The sequence below is a fragment of the Maylandia zebra genome, linkage group LG5, assembly GCF_041146795.1.
Source record: "Maylandia zebra isolate NMK-2024a linkage group LG5, Mzebra_GT3a, whole genome shotgun sequence".
Classification (NCBI taxonomy): Eukaryota; Metazoa; Chordata; class Actinopteri; order Cichliformes; family Cichlidae; genus Maylandia; species Maylandia zebra.
The window spans coordinates 9,501,371-9,523,213 of NC_135171.1; the positions used below are offsets into that span (position 1 = coordinate 9,501,371).

Below are 21,843 nucleotides of genomic sequence, written 5' to 3' on the forward strand. Positions count from 1 at the left end.
GCAGTGACATGTTATAAACTGCTCTATCATACTTATGTGTAAAATTATGAATATATATTAACAAACTTAAGCAATACCATGCATTTAGTTTGATGCAAAAGGTTAATTCATTTTGTTAAGAACTCAAATACCTGTGAGGCAAGAGATAGAGTTCGTTTGGAATCCCCCCTGGACACAATGCAAGTCTGCTTGGCCGGATCCTGTGTTTGTTCCAGAGGTCTTTGCATTCATCCAGGTCTTTCTGTAGAACCCCTCTGAAGCAGAATCTCAGCAAGCATTGGTGTTCGTGGCTTCCATTTAAGTTTCCAGAGTCTCTTAGGTCTCCAAACAAGTCCATCCAAAACTGAGACCTGGGTATATAATTAATATTTAAGAATCAATTTAGCTTTGTTCTTGGTCATTTTATAGGGTTTGTTACATTTTGGTCCCATTTAAAACATGCCACAAATGGATGTCAAACAAAGTAATGCATATTAGTTTTCCATAAATATTGTAGCGACCCTGCAGTAATGTTCTTGTTAAAAATGCTGTATTCTTTTCACTCTGTTCTGTGTGTTGATTGTGAGGAGTGGAGAGTTTGGTCTGAGTTTCATTTTGTATTGGCGTCGTTAAATCTAGGCAAGCATGCTCATTTCGGCACAACAGCTGACGGTGACCATTTTGAGTTCCTGCAATAAAGTGACGGCTGTTAACATCTATCTCATCCAACTTTTCAACACGTCCGGCAGGACGCTACTCTATTTTCTTAAATGCATGTAAAAAAAAAAAAACGATCTGATCAGCTTTCACTGTAGCTTACACCTACCAGACACAAATGTACCCACCTTCCTCTTCTGAAATAAGACCACCATGACTCGATGCACTGATTCCCCGTAGATGATCCGTAACTGTGGCTTGACGATCCAGCATAATAGTCCGTGTGCGCGTGACGGAGGGTACACTGTATTGCTGCCATAGTCCCATTCGCAGTCCCGAAGTCTGTTCGTAATCTCATTGGTATCACACCAAGACTCTTTACACAGTTTATATAATTGTGAGCTATAACAGCCGGGTTGTTGTTTGTTGCTCCACACACAAGCCACATCAGTCTTCTTGAAAAGCCATCTATACATCCTGACAGGGCCAAGCCAAAGGGTTACAGTTTATCATAGCCATCTACATGCCATATGTAATTGGGCCCCATGGAGTGATACGTGCATCTTGTGAACCTCCTTCGAGTTCTCAAAGCGATTCCTTGAGGATTTAGTTGTCTCAACAGCCTCATAACTACATCATGCTTGACACGCAGCTTGTGTTTTTGTTTGAGAACTTGCCACATGGTCCGATATCCAAACAATTGTCCTGGTCCTCGAAGCTCGGCCAAAATGGCACGCCTCACCTCAGGAAGTGGAGAATAGTTGCCTCGTCTGTACAGTCCAGATTCTTTTAAATGCGTTTTCAGTGTACGCATACTAATTGAAATGTCACGATTACACTTGAGCATATCCAGTATCACCTCGTATGTATGTCCCGAATCAAAATATTCTCGAATAGCGACAGCTATGTTTGGGTCACCGCTAATGTTCATGTTTGAAAAAAAATGCGCTACAGGCAGAGTAACTTCCGGTTCCAAAGATGAACAGCGCGGACGTCCAATCAGTGATGTCTCCTGTTGCCGACTGGTACCTACCCTTTCCGGTTTTCTTAATGTAATTGTGCTTCTCAATTTGTTTTTGTGATTCTTCTTTTGTTTTTGTGCTTCTTAATTTGATTTTGTGATTCTCAGTTTTGTTTTTGTGCTTCTCTGTTTTGTTTTTGTGCTTCTCAATTTTGTTTTTGTGCTTTTTAATTTGATTTTGTGATTCTCAATTTTGTTTTTGTGCTTCTCAATTTTGTTTTTGTGCTTCTCAATTTTGTTGTTGTGTTTAGCAATTTGTTGGTGTGATTTGCACTTCAGGGCCATCGTAAGTATACCATCAACACTGATACAAATACAAAAAAACAGCCTTTGAATAGCTGTCCACTGTAGTGACCAGAATGAGTGAAAGTGTTAAAATGCTACTGATTGTATTTTAATGCTGCAAGCCTTTAATCTCACTTCACTTTATTTTGTGACTATTTTAAGAATAATATAAAATATGTATTTCTGTTATTATTACTTTTCTATAATTTTACCAATTTAGGGGAAATAATGACAAAAGATACATGACTATTATAAAACAGACTGTGAAATTACTGCAAATTACTGTAAATATACCTACCAACTGACAGTCTATTAATACTTTCTGATGTTACATAGCCATAACAACACAAAATTACATAACATAGAAGTTGATTAACAAGCAAATCTATGTAAAATTACAAAAACATCTGCAAATAAATCATCTTTATTTACAGGTGCAATTTTTCACGTTATTGTACATTCGACATGTTAATTCACATCTTTTTTGTAATTCAATGATATTTCATGTATTTAAAAATAACAGGAAATTTCTGGAAAAAAAAATATAACAAAGTTCTGGTGAATTACAGATTTTGTTTACAGTATAGAAAGCCTGCTAAAACATGTCTGGTAAAACACTATGCACAGTAATATGTGTGTTAATGCAGTTTGAAACCTGCTAATGCGCTCTAGTGTAATAGCAAATTTCTCCAAGAGAAGGACAGAAAGCTTCCTGCCTCTGTGAACTACATAATAAACGTGTATTTGTTTTGAGTTTTTATATTTTTATATATAATTATTATAAACTGTTTGGTGCTGAATATGTAAATATATTTGATTCATTTTGTGACTCTGACTCATTATCGATTACTTAGATTAAATATGTCAGAAAGGGAGGTAAGGCTTGCTAACACAGTGGTATAAAAACTATTGTAGATCAGTGAATTTATTAACTGCTAATTAGTGAAAAACTGAGGTTTGTCTCTGTCTTTCTGTCCATATTCACACATCTTAGTTTACCATTGTGACCGTTCTTAAAGTTGTGGATAGAAGTGGGGGGCTGGCCTTATGCCATGTGTATTGTGGCTGTGAAAGTTATTCCTATGAGTTGATTTATTTGGCGTGAGAGGTGGAGATGTTATTAGAATGGATGTGTGCTTTAGCTCAAACCTAAACCCCCCAAACTTGACTCTTTTTTTTTTAAAACACTAACTTTCTATGATCAGTATTTAGAGATGAACCACACACACCTCAATAACACTCTTATTTTAATGAAACAGAGCAGAAATAAAGTGATCTCAGTAATCTACATACAGGAAGTTACTTTTTTTAAATCACAGATATTATTGAATCTGTAACAATAAAAGTGAAATGCCTGTCCAAATGTTGCTATTAACAGGACTGTGTTCAATTATTTTGTAACTGTTACAATGTTCTGAACCCTTCTGAAGCTATGGCCATCATGTAGAGACTTCCAGGTTGCTTCACTCACTCAGGAGCTTCCTAAACAAAATGGACCACTGAATCATACCCTTGACATCAGTACAAACCTTCCTGATGAGTTTATGGGCTGAGCCACTGGTTTCAGGTCATAATGAAGAAAAGATTAGGTCGGCATCAACTGTTTATATACCTATCACAAAAGTTCACAAAATCAATGCATAGAAAATATATAATATATATTTTAAAAATCAAATGATGTCCAAACAGTCATCAGACAGAAGTAAAACTCATTCTCATTCTTTTTTGTTTTGTTTTTTTGTCGAATATCTGTTAGATTATCGTACTCTGACTGTAATTGTGTCTTCATGGAAGGACGCCAGAATGCAGAAAAGAATCCTGAGAGTTTTCAGGAGTGCAGTTCAGCTGAACTGAACATCTGTCCCAATCAGGATGTAGTCCTAGAAGGAACAGTTCACAGCTTTGAGTTAGAAAATCTGCTCATTCCTTAGAAATGTCAAGATTTCTTAATTAGATCTCATGTCATATACAAGAAGCAATACGCTCACATGCATGAAATCGATTTAAAAAAAACAACAACATATTATCAGTATCTCTGACCTTCAGCACATCAAGCTGGGTGTTCATAAGCTTCATCTTTCCAATTGTGGGCAGTGGGTATCCCTTAGCAAGTTGGACTGCAAAAATGAGATTGATAATTTTAGATCACAATTTCACAAATGTGGCAAAATGTCATAATGATATTATAGATGTATTACATAACATACTGACATCAATAAAATTAAAATACAATTTAAGAGAAAACAGTGGAATGTGTTAAAGTAAGGTCTCTGATGAACTTCATTCATTTAAACTGTTAGAAAATAGACTCCCACAGTGCAAATTAAAAACAGCAGACTCATTAGAAGTGGTAAAGAGATGCACAAGGAGATGACCCTGAAGGTGATTCAAAGGTATATATTTTTGGAACATTTTGTGATTTCCCCAATAAGAAAATGGGGTCGAATCTTAAAATAAATGGTAAAATATTCAGAAGACCAGTACAAGCTCTATTCACTAGCTGGGCCCACGTGCCCATTTTAGGTTTGACAGCGTTTTAGTAGTTAAAGGTGAATGGCTTAGACATGAATTGAGCTGCGGTTTGGGGAAGGCCTCGAAGGGGGCTGGTGGCGGACCTGGCAGATCCCCATGCACTAAACAGAAGTGAAGAAGTTAAAGAATTGAAAAGTGGAGGGAAGGTGAGGCACGTAAATGAGAACGAACATCTGTTAGAACTGGAGGAACTACATAGATGAGAACCCGGAGGAGCATATTTGGAGGCGTGGTCCCACTCCTGAAATTCCCGATATTTTATCTCCAATAAAAGCAGGAGTGAAGGTAGGTGGGTACAGTTCCTGTACTGTGGTGGAAGTACTCTGGATTCTTGTAAATTACTTGAATAACTTTATCTTTTATGTTTTAAATTCTTAACAACACCTGAGAGGTAAATAATGAACTTCTTCCGATTTCATAAACTTATTGACTTTATAAAATATGAGCTGGTAGCGTAAATTAAATCAACAGAAAGAAAGAAATGGAATGAGAATAGTCTCCATATAAGCAAGAGCTGGGGGTCTGTTTTACACAATACAATAGCTAAAAATGATAATCCTGCTGGTCCCTCGTGTTGTTTGTCTAATATTCCCTGGAACTTTGGAGCTGCTGTGAAAATACAAATGGAAATCTTCTTTGGAGATTTTGGTGAAAAAAAATAAAAATAAAAAAACTCTTTAGAGTTCAAAGTGAGGATGAACTCACCATTAACTGTGGGTATCACCACCAATTGGAAGACCCCTTGTAAGATGCTATTGAGGGCGCTGACCTGTAGGTTAGATGTAGGGTTAGTTTGAGTTGCTGATGGTTCAGACTGTTATTGTATAGAAACGCACTTCTTACCTGAAAGTCTCCCACATTACTTTTGTCCAGGGTCAGATCCATTCTGTGCAAATTAGACTAAATTAGAACGTGATGTTCATCTTAACAAAGACCTCTCGCCCCCATTTTTCTTTGCCAGTTAACTCACTTGTTGAGGGTGACAGCTGCAGCCAATTTCATTTCACTCACAAAAATACGGGCACTCACGCTGACCTCCTGTCAAGGCAATGGTGGTTCATTTCAGATAGTTTTCTAAAACCACAAAGACAATTTAAAAATCATATCAGCTGGGTAACTTACCAAGTTCAGGACAAAAAGAGGCGACAGAATAGAGTTGGGCTGGATGGCAAAGGCCGTCACTGTGGTGGTGGCCTGGACTGTTGCGTTGTTGGGCTCAAAGGTCAGTGTGGGGATTTTCTCCATCTTCACCAGTAGCTTTATCATCAGACCTGGGAACTGCTTAGCAATCTAGAAAAAAAGAATTTCATGTGAAAAACTGCCAAGAATGAGTCGCATAAAATGACTGGGATGTGTTGTCACCTCTGGGATAATGACTCCAAACGTTTTGGTGTTGAGTCGGATTGGAAAGCTTTTTGGTATCTGGCACGACAAAGTGAGAAAGGTTAGATCAGTTTGATGTCCTGAAAAGAAGGTATGAGACTCAGGAGGCAGCAGTTTACCATGTCGTCAGTGATGGACAGGCTGAGGACTCCAGCATTGTTGTAGACGAAGGCTGCAGAGTTGACAGTAAAGGCAGACATGCCGATGTACAACATGTTGTTGTTCTGGGGTGGCAGGTTAAAGGCCGCTGGTGAGAACGGAGGCTCCTGATGCTTCCCGATGTTGTAAAATTCCCCCTGAGAAAGAAGACCCAGAAAACAATGCTCCAGATTTTTTTTTTTTAAATAATAAAATGATATCTTTAGATTCCTGTAAAAATGTAGTGTTGCATAATTCTTTACCTTCAAGCTCAGATCTATCGAGGACTTTAAAACAGTCGGTGACGATACCATGGAATATTCAATCTCTGCATACTTGTCCACCTGGTCTAAGACTGCATAGAGACAGAAGCTCACTCATGTGTTCATCACCAGTGAAACAGCTGATTGACTAACTAAACAGGATACTTTACCATTGAGAGTTTTCAGCTGAGGGTTTAAATCAGATACTGCATCAGCCACCAGGGGGCAGATCTGCAACAGCAAGTAATGAAAAGAAGAACCTTATTTTCAGGAAGAAATCTGGAGACAGTGGTTTGTATCGAAGAAAGTCATCATTAAAGGCTCACAGCGGTATTTCAAAATTAAACATTTGGTGAATGTTTCAAACAAGAGCAGTTGTGGAAAAAATTAATCAATGCACATGAGCAACAGTGAAGCTTGGCACATCTGTAGATGTACCTTTTATATTATATATTCATTCTACTTCAGAGTAAAAGATAATGTGAGACACTGCACTAGCAGACACTTCTGGTCAGTTGCATGAGCTGGATTTCTGCTGCATGTAGCCGATTTGCTCTCACCTGTTTCTGGAGTGCATTGCGCAGAGCCTTATCAATAAATGTTGTGAAGAGATTGTACAGCCAGCTAACAAAATACAAACAAAAACAGTAACAGCAGGATTTAGAGAAATTCTGCCATTTGTCAAGAAAATGAAGTAAAATAGTAAAATCCTTCTCCCTCACAGCTGGGTTTCTCACCTCGCTCCACCATGAAACTTGACCTTTGCACTTCCAACAGTGGCTGAGCAGCTGTCACTGCTGACCACTGGTCGGCCTGTCTCGTCACTCTTGATGGAGATGGTTGTAGCGATACTGAGACCGTTCACATTCAAGTCAAAGGACCCGCTGTGCTTTCTGGTAAAAGAGAAAAAATATCTTTTTAAGCAGATAAATTACTTCTCTAAAGAAGAGATGTTACCTCACTCACATTATTCGCAGGTACTTGACCCTCCAGTTTCCATTCAGACTGATGAAGGCATCACCTATAGACAGTGTGACTCCAGTCCCTGGCACCAGGTCCACTGAAGACTTTGGTAAGCCCACATTAACTATGTGGATACTGGAGGAATTAATGTGTTTTTGTTAAAGAAGGAAAAGGACAAAATAACAGTTTGCTACAGAATCTAAACACATGTAAAAGAAAAAAATCTGGTGGCTTACTTTGACAAACTATACTGAACCTTTCCAATCAGAAACACCTTCTCTGTCCCAGAAAAGTCTGGAATTTTGATTGATCCGAGTTTCTGCTGGATGACAGCCATGCCCAGTTGCCTACCTAAGAAAAACCAAAGAAAAAAAGAATCTGATGAACAAATCCTGGAGAAATCAGTGCTTTTCTAAAAATGAAGCATTTTTACACAAGACTTACCATATTCAATGCCCTTTTCTGTCAGCCTGACCTTTACTCCAGGATTGGTGCTTAAGGTTGTGGGGATGAGAGCCACCAGAACCAGCCAACAGCACAGGAACATCTCAGCAGCTGGAAAAGAAGGACAAGAACATCAGCAAAATTCCTGTTTATGTAAGAGCAACAGAAGACAGCAGTACTGTGAAGAAAGATTGGAAAGAAAGAAATTAAAGAAGATGTACAAATACAACATTACTGAAATACTATGCAGTGGAGGAGAAGTATAAAGCGGTTTATTTCATGCTTCATTGAAAGAGCTAACAGTCATTGCTTCACATGAAACCACATGTCCCCTGAGAGGTCAGCAGGGTGAGCTTGAGCTATATCAAACTAGGCTGATTGTCAGGGCATAAAGATGGTCCACCATCTTTACCAGCACTGCGTGTTTCAAGCTAGATGTGCATACAGCTTTAAACCAGAGCAGTTACATGCTTTTTGTCTACAGCGTGTCATTCTCCCCACTAAACCAAAATAAAGCTGACCGTTTCTAACTCATACTTCACTCTTGCTGCTGACTTTGCTTGAACTTTAGTACACTGCATGTGTGGATGGCAGATCTGGACTCTGTGCAAGTCTAAAATATGATAATGTGATGTAAAGTGTGACTGTCTGAAGAATGTGGGTTGTTTTTGTTGTTTTATTGAAGATCATTTGGTTTTTACAGCCCACACTAGAAACCAAAACAGTTCTTTATACCCAGTGAAAAAAAAGCATCCTCAATGTTGTCAGTTTGGCTCAAGAATGTTTCATGTTTCATCTGAATCCAGATCTCAGTGTTTTCAACACTCAGAGATGGTGCACTCAATACAAACCACATCTGTCTTAACCTGAGTTGCAACACTAGTTTGCTCAACTGATAACAAGTCTTTACAAGTCAAACCTTATAACAACAACCAAAGCACACAGAGAGACTAAATATAACTTATTTTGCAGTAGAGTAGCCACGTACCCTTTCAGATTTCACACACACACACACACACACACACACACACACACACACACACACACACACACACACAGGGTTAAAATACTAAAAGAATCAATATCTGTGGTGCCTACTGATACAGAAAAAAATCAAAACAAAAAACCCCAAAACAATCGACAGCCGCAGCAGTCAGTCTATCGACTTACACCAGTTTAAAACAAATTAAAGCACACTGATGTGTCGGGTCCTTTGCCCGCGGCCAGAAATCCACCTGGCAAAGCAGCAGCTCAGTACTCTGTGAATAAAAGGCAGGAGATCACTTAGCTGGACAGTAAAACACAGGAATATTCCTCAACTGAATTGGTTTTGTTACCTGTCCACAAGTTCGTGTCACACCCTAATAAATGATGGTCAGTGGCGATGAAGTCCACTATACCGTTCTCACGGGAGCAATGTTTCCCACCTATGAGGGTGCAAATAACTGTAAACCTCTGCCAACAGCCAGAGCTCAAGTGGTACATTTTTGTGTAACCTACCGTTCTAACAGAAGTTTAGGGGAGGACCCGTATCAGACTTTCATAGACAGAAGTTAAGAAACACCAACTTGCCCAACTTGGACCAAGCAGTCGCAGCTTCAGGTTTGCAGAGGAATACCCAATTGCCCACACCTGCGCTTATGAAAGGAGCAAAGACCAGCTCCGCCCACCAGGGGCGGTTCCCAGACTCAGGTCTCACCTGTCACATACTGTAAAGCTTGGTATTATTTGAAGAACTTTATGTCCTTGAAAGTTTGTCCTCTTGTTTTGCAGGTATGTCTGTGTTTTAGTTCCTTGTATGAATTTACAGTAAGTACTACACAAGAACCAGGCACAACTCAACTTCCCACTTCCTCATCTCAGTTTTTCAAAGAATTATTGAATGTGTTCAGCTGCCAGGCCGGCGTTTTAAAGAGACAAAGGCTGCTTTCCACTCCATCCTTGTGGACTCAGTATCAGTTATCAGTCCCTTGAGTGAATTTCAAGCATTCAAATGGACTCAAAGATGAACTTGGTGGATTTTGGTCTCTTTATTAAAGTCACTGGGATCTCACACAACACAATTTTGGCTATAACTAAAGTATTAATGTGCTTATTGTGACTGCCATAACCTTTTAACTGGTGTAGCCCTGGCTATATAAGTAGCTCATTATTTAAATTTGTTCATTAATATTGATAGTTAATTGCAAATGTTTAATGTGTTCAAGAATGTATACAAATGCCTGCAAAGTATGTGATGTGTGTCAGTTAAATGCACAACCTTCTTATTTGTATTTTGAGGTTTATGTCATTATTTTTGATATGGTATTGATATGTACTACAGCTCCAGTGAACCCTGAAGTAGTCTCAGGTAGAGGGGTGGGAGTAAGTGGGGAGCCGCGTGCACTCTGCAGGAAGCGAGAGAGACGAGAGCTGAACAGTGTCGAGTGAACGCAGAGTTCATAGAAGGGCGACCGATGTATTTTCGGGTTGACGGATAGTTAACTGGAGTCGAGAACTGTTGTACCCTACTGTGAGGTAATTGTGAATTTTGTCTGACACTTGTACCCAATGTTATTGTGTAAAACGGGCTAACTGCTAACCGCGATTAGCCGCTAGCACAACCGCTAACATAGCCGCTAGCGTAGCCTAGCATATTCGCTCTTGTTCTGCTCTGTTTTTATTTATTAAGCTAATGCTAAGATTGAATGTTATCGCATGTGAACTGGCATTTAGCGGGGTTGTGTGATTCAGTAGGAGGAGACGGACGTCTTGCTGGCGTGTCAGAGAGGTCCCTTCTGCTGGTGTGCTGAAGTTATGTGTTCACGTGGGAGCACGTGGAAAGGACGACTGTGAGTGCTGCTGCCGCGGCCTGCTGGTAGCCGTGACCCAGTTTCCCCGCTATCCCCTTGAACTGCCTGGAGGTGTGAGTACTGTTGTTGCACGTTCTTTTTATTTTTACTGCTTGGCAACAAGTGAAGCGACCATATTGTTTTAGGTCCCAACGCACCCGAGCCACGACTCAGGCCTGCAACGAGGGGTTTGCTAGCAGAAAGACTGTATCACTTGGGGTGTTTGTGTTGGTGAGAGTGCATGTGGGCCCACAATATTATTTGATTATTTTGTTTCTGTTGAGGTAGATACCTTACCATTGTTTAACAAACTTTATTGATTTTACTTATTTTCTTTTGTGTTGTTAATTAAGCATTCACTAAAGTGGAGTTAACTTTATAATTAACCTGCTTGTGTGTGATTTATTTCCATATAGTGTAGATTTATTGCACATTTAATACCATAAGCATTAAAAAGGGAGTATCAATAGGAAAGTAACAACAGGAACCCAGGGCCCCTCTCAATAGAACGTGGGACGGGTGTTACACAATTATGGAGGCACCGCTGGGATACTCCCGTGCTTAACTTTTCTAGTTTGTTCTTTAAAGGAGTATTTTGTTTACAGATTTGCACAGCTTAGCACACCAGCATTAGGGTTTGTATGATGACTACTCGAAAAGAGTCTCAAATTGCACCTGAGCTTAGTAGCTGGTGCAGTAAAGCAGGTATAGACCCAAACCGGGCTTTTGTACTGCATGATGTTCCTTCTGATTTTGACTTATCAGACATTGAAGAGACAGCTCAGTCAGTGAAAGCTTTTGGAAGAGTAAAAGTGAGAGATAGACTAAGAGACGCCCAGACAGGCAATAACCTTGTGCTGTGTGAATGCCGTCAAGATATTCAGCCAGACCGCATACCACCACATGTACAGCCATTGAACGGAGGTCCTGTCTGGAAGATTTCCCTCCTCACTGAATCTGTGAGGTCAGCTGATGACTTCTCAGCCAAGCTTAAGAAACTAATGGTAGAAGAAGGCAAAACAATTTATGATGTTAGTGCCTTGCTGTCTACTGAAACCCCGCAGGAAAACTCCCCTGAATCCATCCTTCGGGCAGTCGGAGACCTGTTAGCGAAAACTATGCGACCTACCAGTGAGAATACTGCATCTCGACGTCTGCGGATATTCTCTGGCCACTCTCCCACTCCAGCAGGTGAAGAGAGCCTTGATAGCTGGGTTGAGCAGGCTCGCCTGATGATTGAAGAGTGTGACTGCTCCGAGAGAGAGAAGCGAAGGAGAGTAGTTGAGAGCCTAAAGGGACCGGCGTTGGAGATCATCCAAGCTGTATGGCGAGATAACCCTGATGCTAGCCCGGAGAGCTATGTAGAGGCTCTAGAAAGTGCATTTGGATCCCTGGAGTCAGGTGAAGACTTGTACCTCGCCTTCAGGAGCCTGGGTCAACAGCGAGGAGAAAAGCTGTCAGACTTCCTGAGAAGATTGGAACGCTCTCTGACCAAAGTAGTGCAGAGAGGGGGTCTCCCTAGCCATCGAGTCGACCGTGCACGTATTGACCAGCTTATACGGGGTGCAACTCAGTCAGAGATAATGTTACTGCAGCTAAGACTCAGAGAAAGAAAGGAAGAGCCACCCGCTTTCCTGAAGCTGCTCAGTGAGATTCGAGAAGAAGAAGACCATGCAAGAGTGAGGCATGAGTCAAACACCACAGTTAGACAAGTGAAAGTTGGCGAAGAGACAAAAGCCAAATCGACAGAGGTTCAAGAGCTCAAAGCCGAGATCAAAGAGTTACGCTCTGAGCTTAAAGAGTTAACAAGCAAGCGCTCAGATGCTGAGCTAATGTTGAAACAAACCAAGAAAGTTGCTGAGGCTGGGGCGGAGAATGAAGTCCAACAGTTAAAGCAGCAAGTTCAACAGTTACAACACCAGCTGACTGTTATGGCAGTGTCACAGGGTTCAACCCAAACTGACTCAACAAAGAGAGATGGGAGAGCCAGACGAAGCAAGGTAAACAGACCATATGCTGCAAAAGATTCAGAAAGTTACTTCTGTTACCGGTGTGGGGAGAATGGCCATATTGCCACCCGCTGCATGGCTCCTGAAAACACTGCCAAAGTGTTATGGGAAAATGTTTTTATGCTTTGCTTCATAATAATAGTGTTCATAGCAACAGCAACAGTTAAAGAATGCATTCCTGAATGGCCTCCTCCCAAAAGTGAGGGCCCACGTAGAAAAACACTGGGTCACACAAAATACAGGAAGTCTGCCAGACATGCTGCAATACGCTGAACATGCAGTAAGAGTGCAAAAGCAAAAAGAAAAAGGTGGCGTTTTCACTGTAGACCCAGCCACCGGTTTTGTTGCTTTTTCGGGAGGATACAGGCCACACAATAGAAATAAACACCACAAACAGCATTACCATAAACCAGATAAGAGGCGCAGAAATAATAAATGTTACAACTGCGGAAAAGAAGGTCACTTCGCTCGAGACTGCAAAAAAGACAACAGCGATAGTGAAAACGAACACCATCGTCAGTTATGACTAGGCCCAGGAGAGTCGGACGAAGCTGAAGTTTATAACATAGAGCAGCTCCTTTTAGGTTCCGAATTTAAGCCAGAAGTGACATTACATGTAAATGGTCAACCCATGATCGTGCTCTGTGACACCGGAGCATGCAAAACAGTGTTAATGCAAAAGCCACCAAATCTGAAGTTCTCCAACGACAGTCTGTTAGTCAAAACCGCATCAGGTCACATGAGCACAAAAAATCTGACAGAGCCTGTGTTTCTCCTTCATCAAGACAGCGGCCGCAGCTGTAAAAATAAATGCATATATGACCCATCCTGTCCAGTTAATCTCCTGGGAAGAGATGCTTTGGAAAGGTTAAAAATAGGAGTACTACCAGGACCAGAAGGCATGTATGCAAAGTTAATGCTGGCCGAACAGCACGTCCCTGCTGAGTCACAGATTAATGTATACAAGGGACTCGGTGAGCCTGTCGCAGAACAAAAGAAATGGCTAAAGTGTGGAGCACAACTACAAAATGACTTAATGACCTGTAATGGCAAACCAATACTGCCAAAATCTCTACACAAGACAGCAGCATTAGTGACACATGGTTTGACACATGTGTCGAAGGGGGGAATGTTGGATATCCTCTCTAAATACTTCTATACTCAAAATTTCGAAAATTCAGCGAAAGAATTCATCAGAACATGTATGATCTGCCAAAGACACAATGCACAGGGGAATCTTAGGCCGAAAAGAGGCCATTTCCCCACACCACCAAATCCATTCCACACAATCCACATGGACTTCATTGAACTAAACGAATGTCAGTCATCCAAGTATGCTTTAGTCATTATAGATGTGTTTTCAAAATGGCCAGAAATATACCCAGTAAAAACGGCAGATGCCATCTCAGTAGCAAAATGTTTATGCAATCATTTTATTCCTACATATGGCATTCCCAGCCTAATAAGGTCAGATAATGGAACACATTTTGTTAATGACATAATCAGCAAAGTTTCTGAAGCTTTAGGATTTAGCATCAAGCACCACTGCGCATATCATCCACAAAGTGCCGGATTAGTGGAAAGAACTAATGGCACGATAAAGCAAAGACTGAGGAAATGCATGGAAGAAACAGGAAGACCATGGCCTGAATGCATAGGTCTAGTGAAAATGTGGATGAGGTTAACTCAAGGCGCACAGAAACTCACACCTTTTGAAATTGTTCATGGTAGACCATTTCCACTACCAATAACAAGTGAGCCCATTAACAAGTCCATTCGAGAAACCACTCTAGCGGAGTGGATGACCAAACTGTTTGAAAACAAAGAAATTGTGCTTAACAATCAACTGCCAAATGATGTTTCTCCAGTGTCTTGCAGGTTGAAACCAGGTGATTGGATCCTGATAAAAGTACTCCAAAGGAAAAGTTGGAGTTCGCCAAGGTGGGAGGGCCCGTACCAGGTCCTACTGACCACACCAACTGCCTGTAAGATTGCAGAAAGACCCTCTTGGATCCACCAAAGCCACTGCAAAAAAGTGAGTGACCCAACGGACCCATAGACGCCAGTCCCCCTACTTTCCGAGTGACCCGTCGGTGAAGGAAGGGCTGATTGGGTATAACCCACCTTTCACTTCTCGCCGACCGTCTACTCACCGGAAAATTAGGTGTACTTGGTCGACATGAAGACGCTAATCCTCTTAATTACCAGTTTGGCACTCCTGGCCTGCCTGCTAACACTGTGGCAGTGGAGAAGGGACCATCCAAACAGAAAGAAACGATGGTCATACGTCTCCGTGACCTGGACAAAGACCACAACCACCCCTGGATGAATAACGTATGGTACAGATATGTCTATGATCGAGTCCATGCAGAAGACAACTACACAGACTGTTATGTATGTTCACATATGCCAACAACAGCAATCCATGCCACCATATACGGGAAGCCTCCAACAAAGTCAGAAGCTTTGTGCATATATGACAAAGCCATCACTGGGAACTGCTCTCTCCCCGGCCAACCTGTAATGGTTATAGGTGGCTCAATCAAGGACCAAAGCATGGAAACCTGCCAGAATGGAACACGATACATAGTCCCACAACAACTGAAGTACTACATATACAACTTCACCAACTGCACCCATTACTACCCGAACTTCAACTACACATGTAATGAGAGATATTGGGTGCACCTGAACGTCAACCACAGGACGATGAAATCATTCTCAGTCTCCCTTCCACCAGATGTACAACACCCAGTATGTTTCAATTTCACAGGAGAAACTGGTCCGGGAGGTGCAAGGACGAACCTGAAGAAGCTGGGAAAAAATAGGAACTGCTCCATCATCCTGACAGCACCAGACTGGCATGGCAATGGCTCATCAAAAGGCACCTATTGGGTACAGGGTGCAGCCTGGGCGTGTGGCCCAAAAACCTACTTCATGCTGCCACCAAATAGTACCGGACTTTGTGCCCCAGTTCTGGTGTCAGACCACACATTCAAAATTAACCCTGGATCAACTTCATCAACTACACGACACAAGCGAGATGCAAGCGAGATGCAAGCGAGACGCAAGCGACGTACGACCCCACGACTCAATATGGGGCAGCGACGTCCCACAGGAGTTCAAGTTATGGAACACAGGACAGAAATTCCTGCATTCCCTGTTTCCATGGATTGGAACCGGCAAAAACATGCTGAGGATTGAGACTTTGGACTACAGATTCGGACTATTTCTGAACAGCTCAACAAAAATCAACAAGGCACAAAACGTGGAAATTGACGCAATATGAATTGTGGTCATGCAACACAGAGTTGCCCTGGACATGATACTCGCAGTGAGAGGAGGGCTCTGTGTCCTATTCAACACCACCTGCTGCACCTACATACCAGACAACGTGCACTCTCAGAACATGACGGATGCTTTGAACACTTTCAAAAGGCCCAGTTTGAGGACTACATGCCTAGCTCTGAAGACTGGCTAACATGGCTACTGAGTGGCAGCTGGAAGACTCAATTAATAAAAGGACTGGTTATCATAGGAGTATTGCTTTTGTTACTGTGTATGTTCTCCACCTGTATCCTGCCGTGTATAAGATCAATGATCTTAAAAATGGTAACCACATCAATAACTGCATATGTTGGAATCCCTCAAGAAGACTATGAAAGTAATGTTTAAAATGGCTAACGCATTAAAGTTCACATACACCATGATGTTACGATCGAAAATGTTTTCAACAAGTGGTCGCTAGCTGATGACAAGATGTATTGTGACAAGTATAAAATATTAACAACAGGAGGGAATGTTATGGGAAAATGTTTTTATGCTTTGCTTCATAATAATAGTGTTCATATTTTACACTGTGAGAAAAGAACAGAATGTACTAACTTCACCAATGTCCTTGCAGAGAGCTTGCGGTCCAGCTTGATAAACAGTAAACTGTAAGCCACATGATAAGACCACAAGAGATTAACACACAAAGCTGAGTTTTGCAGAAGTCGACTCACAACATGCACACCCACTGCACCCACACATGAACATGAAAAAACAGGAACTGTTATGCTTGTTTTACCCTTCTACTTTGCTCATATAAATAAAGGAAACGCCTGCGACTTGGGGTGAGTCTCATTTGGGCCTCACCCGTGCACGTTTGAAAGACAAATCTAAGGTCTCCGTGTTTTATTGCTCCAAGTACTTGTTTAACGAATTGTTTCCTCCAACACAAAGTAATCCAGAGACTACTCGGAGCCCTTCGTAGGAGCAAAGAGGGAAAAGGAGCTACAGGTGGCGCTTCTGAGCCCACACAGGTCGGTTCCATTAGGAAAAGTTCCGTGCACACATCCTCACAGTGTGGACTCCCAGAAGGATTGGTTGGCCCATCCATGATGACCGATGTGACCATAGAAGGACAACCATGTAGAGCTCTCCTTGACAGCGGCTCTCGAGTCACCATTATATTCGAGAGCTGGTATTCCCGTTTCATCCCCAATGTGCCCATTCTTCCTTTAAAAGATCTCGCCATATGGGGACTGAGTGATTCCAACTACCCATACAAGGGATATGTGGCAGTTGAGGTGGGTTTCCCCCCCCAACTCGAAGGAAGCTGTAGAGACAGTCACTGTCTTGGCCTTGGTGTGTCCAGATCCAAAGAGCCCAGACCCGGTTCCTGTCATCATTGGCACTAACTCGCAGAAACTGCATTCTCTGCTGAGAGATTGTGAAGAGGTAGGAGGGAAAGATGAGGTTCACTCACTGAGGATAAATAAATACCCTCTCCTCAGAACAACCCTCATCACATATTACCCAACAAACAGGCGTGGTGGGTCATGTGAAGTGGCAAGGCCCCGGGCCAATCACTATCCCTCTTTGTGCAGTACAGTATGCAGTTTGCAAGGTGGAACAACAGCAGCCATTAGACAAAAGTATTCTAATGGTGGAGGTGGGCGAATCTACAAACCTCCCAGCTGGAGTGTTGGTTCCACCTGTGGTACTACCATCTTCTGAGATGGACACTAACAGTTTCACACTTCTGCTAAGAAATGAGTCCCAAAGAGAGACTATTGTCCCCACCGGTACAGTGCTAGCTCAGGTGTACTTGGTGGACACTGTCACTGAGTTAACAAAGACCTCCGCCCAAGAAAGGTCTATTGACCCTGAACTGTTTGACTTTGGAGATTCTCCTATCCCTGAAGAGTGGAAAGCCAGGTTAGCAGCAAAGTTATCAAAAAGAGCAGATGTTTATTCCCTGGAGGAGTGGGACGTTGGCTTAGCCAAAGGTGTCACTCACTACATAAGGCTGAGAGACCCTCGACCATTCAGGGAGAGATCCCGCAGAATCGCACCCGCTGATATTGAAGATGTCCGACGCCATCTACAAGAACTGCTGGCAGCCGGCATAATCAAAGAGTCACGCAGTCCATATGCTTCCCCGATTGTCATAGTCAGGAAGAAGAATGGCAAGGTGCGGGTGTGTATTGATTGCCGTCTACTGAACTCCAGAACCATCCCAGACCAGTACACTATGCCACGCATAGATGATGCGCTGGATTGTCCGACAGGAAGCAAGTGGTTTTCTGTACTGGACCTGAGAAGTGGATATTACCAAGTGGAGATGTCTGAGGCCGATAAAGAGAAAACAGCTTTTATCGGTCCTCTTGGGTTTTTCCAGTTTGAGAGGATGCCTCAAGGCATCACTGGCGCACCCGCAACCTTTCAAAGGTTAATGGAGAGAGCTGTTGGAGACATGAACCTGATTCAAGTCCTTGTGTATCTGGATGACCTTATTGTGTTTGGCAGGACACTGGAGGAGCATGAGGAACGGTTACTTAAAGTCCTGGACCGGCTGGAGGAATGTGGTCTCAAAGTCTCCATTGACAAGTGCCAATTTTGCCAACCCCAGGTGAAGTTCTTGGGACACATTGTCTCTGCCTCTGGAGTTGCCACTGATCCTGAGAAAGTGAGTGCGGTGACCCACTGGAAGAAACCCACTGATCTGAAATCCCTAAGATCTTTTCTCAGATTTTGTGGATACTACCGGCGGTTCATCAAGAACTACTCCGCCATAGTCCGCCCTTTGACAGAACTGACCAAGGGATATCCTCCTGCACAGGGTAGCAAAAAGGGTGTCACTAAAGGAAAGCAAAATAGCTACTTTCGAGTTGCCGAGCCTTTGGTGATCAGTGGACCCCAGCTTGTGATGACGCCTTTCATAGCATTGTTTACAAGCTCACACATGCTCCAGTCTTTGCATTTGCTGATCCAGCCAAACCATACATCCTACATGTTGATGCAAGTTTGGACGGGCTAGGAGCAGTCCTGAACCAAGAGTACTCAGAAGAGAAGGACTCCGCCCGGTAGCCTTTGCCAGCCGCAAGTTGAGTCATGCAGAGCGGAACTACCCAGTTCACCAACTGGAGTTCCATGACTACCTTTATAGGGCTAAGTTCACAGTGAGAATTGATAATAACCCACTCACCTACGTCCTGACCACTGCCAGGTTGAACGCGACAGGTCATCGGTGGCTAGCAGCACTCTCCACCTATGATTTCAGCATTCAATATAAGCCCGGCCGTGAAAATGTGGATGCTGACTCACTGTCCAGGAGTCCGCAAGAGACAACAGATGGATGGGTGGATATCCCACCTTCTGGGGTAAAAGCTTTGTGTCGTCGGATCACTACAGATGGTTTTCAAGAACACACCACCAGATTTGTCGACCAGCTGGGTGCTTCGCCAGACGCCATTCCAGCTTTATATGCAAATTTCACTCAGATAGAAGTGGGCCCGCTGGAACAGCTAAGCCTGAAAGAACTGTCAGAAGCCCAAGACTCTGATCCAGTTATAGGTGTGGTGAAACCTCAGGTTGAGAGAAACCAAAGGGTTTCAGCTTCCACGCATGCAAACCCAGATGTTGTGTTGCTGATGCGAGAAAGATCCAAGTTAAAGGTTAAGCGTGGCCTTCTGTACAGAGTCACCACAAGACCCTCTGGTCGAGAAGTGAGTCAGATCGTCTTGCCTGCTAAGTATCGGCCAATGGTACTAAAATCAGTGCATGATGATGCTGGTCACCTGGGCACCGAACGAACTACAGAGCTCATTAAAGACCGGTTTTACTGGCCCAGAGTGGCATCTGAAGTTGCAACATACATACAGAACTGTGGAAGGTGTGTAGCTAGGAACTCCATCCCACAGAAAGCTGCCCCTTTACAGCACATTACCAGTAATGGCCCTCTAGACCTGGTCTGCATAGACTTTCTTTCTATTGAGCCAGACTCTAAAGGCATAGCTAATGTGCTGGTTGTCACTGATCATTACACCAGGTATGCTCAAGCATTTCCCACAAAAGATCAGAAAGCACTGACTGTTGCCAAAGTCCTTTTTGAAAAGTTCTTTGTGCATCATGGATTGCCTGCTCGCATTCACTCAGACCAGGGTAGAGATTTTGAGAGCAAGCTCATTAAGAAAGAAGGCCACAAAAAACAAAATGTCCAGCAAAAGCACAGGAGCAGTTCACAAGCCCTCAGGGGGCCGACCCGGAGGTTGACGGTCCAGAAATCCACAGTTCACTTGATCAGGGGGCCGGCCCGGAGGCCGACGGCACAGGAGTTCATGGTCAGACAGTTCCGGGGGCTGTCCGTGCGGACGGCAATGGCGTAGAAACAGTTCAGGGGGCCGACCTCGACGGCGGTGACGCCCAGCTGGCGGCCTGGAGAGCGGCCGGCGATTCCGAGGGGCAGAACGCGGTTTGGGCGGCGGCAACACAGCCGCAGGACCAGGCGAAGCTGAAGCTGAAGCAGAGGCCGGACCAGGCGTAGCAGAAGAGGAGGCCGGACCAGGCGTAGCAGAAGAGGAGGCCGGACCAGGCGTAGCAGAAGCAGAGGCCGGACCAGGCGAGGCACAGACCGGACCAGGCGAAGCAGGAGCTGAGGCTGAAGCTGGACCAGGCGAAGCTGAAGCAGAGGCCAGACCAGGCGAAGCTGAAGCAGAGGCCGGACCAGGCGAAGCTGAAGCAGAGGCCGGACCAGGCATAGCAGAAGCAGAGGCCGGACCAGGCGTAGGAGAAGCAGAGGCCGGACCAGGCGTAGCAGAAGCAGAGGCTAGACCAGGCGAGGCAAAGGCTGGACCAGGCGAAGCAGGAGCTGAGGCTGAAGCTGGACCAGGCGAAGCTGAAGCAGAGGCCGGACCAGGCGAAGCTGAAGCAGAGGCCGGACCAGGCGAAGCAGAAGCAGAAGCTGAAGCTGGACCAGGCGAAGCAGAAGCTGAGGCCGGACCAGGTATAGCACAGGCAGGAGCCGGACCAGGCAACGGCGTGGGCGGAGACACGGAGGCCGCAGCTGGCGTGGATGAAGACATGGCTGCTGCAAACGTGGATGAGGATGCTGGTGGAGCAGCTGGTGACTGAACGGGCCCCTCGGACCCTCCAGCGGAGACAGGAAGCTGAACGGGCCCCTCGGGCCCTCCAGCTGACGTGGCATGAGGCTGGACGGGCTCCTCGGGCCCTCCAGCTGACGTGGCGTGAGGCTGGACGGGCCCCTCGGACCCTCCAGCGGAGACAGGAGGCTGAACGGGCTCCTCGGGCCCTCCAGCTGACGAGGCATGAGGCTGGTGCGGTTCTCCTGAACCCCCAGCTGACGTGGCGTGAGGCTGGACGGGCTCCTCGGGCCCTCCAGCTGAAGCAGCGGCAGGACCAGTAGGTGCAGAGACCACTGGCTGAACAGAAGGCTGAGTGGGTGATGGAACAAATGACTGAGCTGAACAATGGGGAGCTGGCTGAGCTGCACAGTGGGCTAAGGGCTGAGTTAACGGAAGCACAGGAAAGTGTACTACGGACTGGGCTGCTAACAGCGCTAATGACTGAGCTAAAGACTGAAAGGCCTGCAGTAGTGATGGTGGTGTTGGTTGCGGACTGAATTCTCCTGAGCCTTCAGTAGAAACAGGAACGGGTGCAGGCACCTGCTGGACACTAACCACTCCCACCCGAGGAGTAGGCACGGGTGCGGAGACGGGCTGTATCCTGGGTGACCTCACCCTGGGGACCAGCATGGGTGCAGGGGTGGACTGGTTCACAGCCCCCCTCACCCGGAAGCTGGGACAGGCACCGGCAACGGCTGGGCAACTGCCCTTCCCACCCGAGGAGCTGATACGGGTGCAGAAATGGACAGAGCCTCAGCTGGCCTGGAAACCAGAGCAGGGACCAACTGGGCCTCAGCCTCCCCCACCCGAGAAACTGTTACGGGTGCAGGGGTACGCTGGGCCCGAGCTGCCCTGGCAGCAGAAACACGAACAGGCAAAGGAGCAGGCTCAGAAAAACCAGTCTTAGAATTGGCAGGCTCAGGGTCAACA

General features: G+C 44.4%; 1 protein-coding gene across 4 annotated transcripts in view; it reads right to left on the reverse strand.

The window, feature by feature from the left end:
* Positions 1–3,172: 3,172 nt before the first annotated feature.
* Positions 3,173–21,843, reverse strand: part of LOC143418580 (bactericidal permeability-increasing protein-like) — a 39,073-nt gene continuing 20,402 nt past the window's right edge. The window contains exons 1-19 of one of the 4 annotated variants that reach the window (XR_013098582.1): positions 9,166–9,286; positions 9,003–9,092; positions 8,836–8,924; positions 7,666–7,776; positions 7,458–7,572; positions 7,225–7,356; positions 6,996–7,151; positions 6,819–6,882; positions 6,429–6,489; positions 6,259–6,350; positions 5,977–6,153; positions 5,837–5,896; positions 5,597–5,764; positions 5,445–5,512; positions 5,318–5,360; positions 5,180–5,243; positions 3,983–4,059; positions 3,709–3,822; positions 3,173–3,554 (exon numbers count right to left, since the gene is read on the reverse strand). Coding sequence is in view for 3 of the 4 variants with exons in the window: in XM_076883704.1 (XP_076739819.1) it covers positions 3,784–3,822; positions 3,983–4,059; positions 5,180–5,243; positions 5,318–5,360; positions 5,445–5,512; positions 5,597–5,764; positions 5,837–5,896; positions 5,977–6,153; positions 6,259–6,350; positions 6,429–6,489; positions 6,819–6,882; positions 6,996–7,151; positions 7,225–7,356; positions 7,458–7,572; positions 7,666–7,768 (1,419 nt within the window). In the remaining variant the exon portion in view is untranslated. Of the gene's footprint in view, positions 3,823–3,982; positions 4,060–5,179; positions 5,244–5,317; positions 5,361–5,444; positions 5,513–5,596; positions 5,765–5,836; positions 5,897–5,976; positions 6,154–6,258; positions 6,351–6,428; positions 6,490–6,818; positions 6,883–6,995; positions 7,152–7,224; positions 7,357–7,457; positions 7,573–7,665; positions 7,777–8,835; positions 8,925–9,002; positions 9,093–9,165; positions 9,287–21,843 lie in introns of those variants that run through there. The other 3 variants (XM_076883704.1, XM_076883705.1, XM_076883706.1) reach the window with 3 other exon arrangements.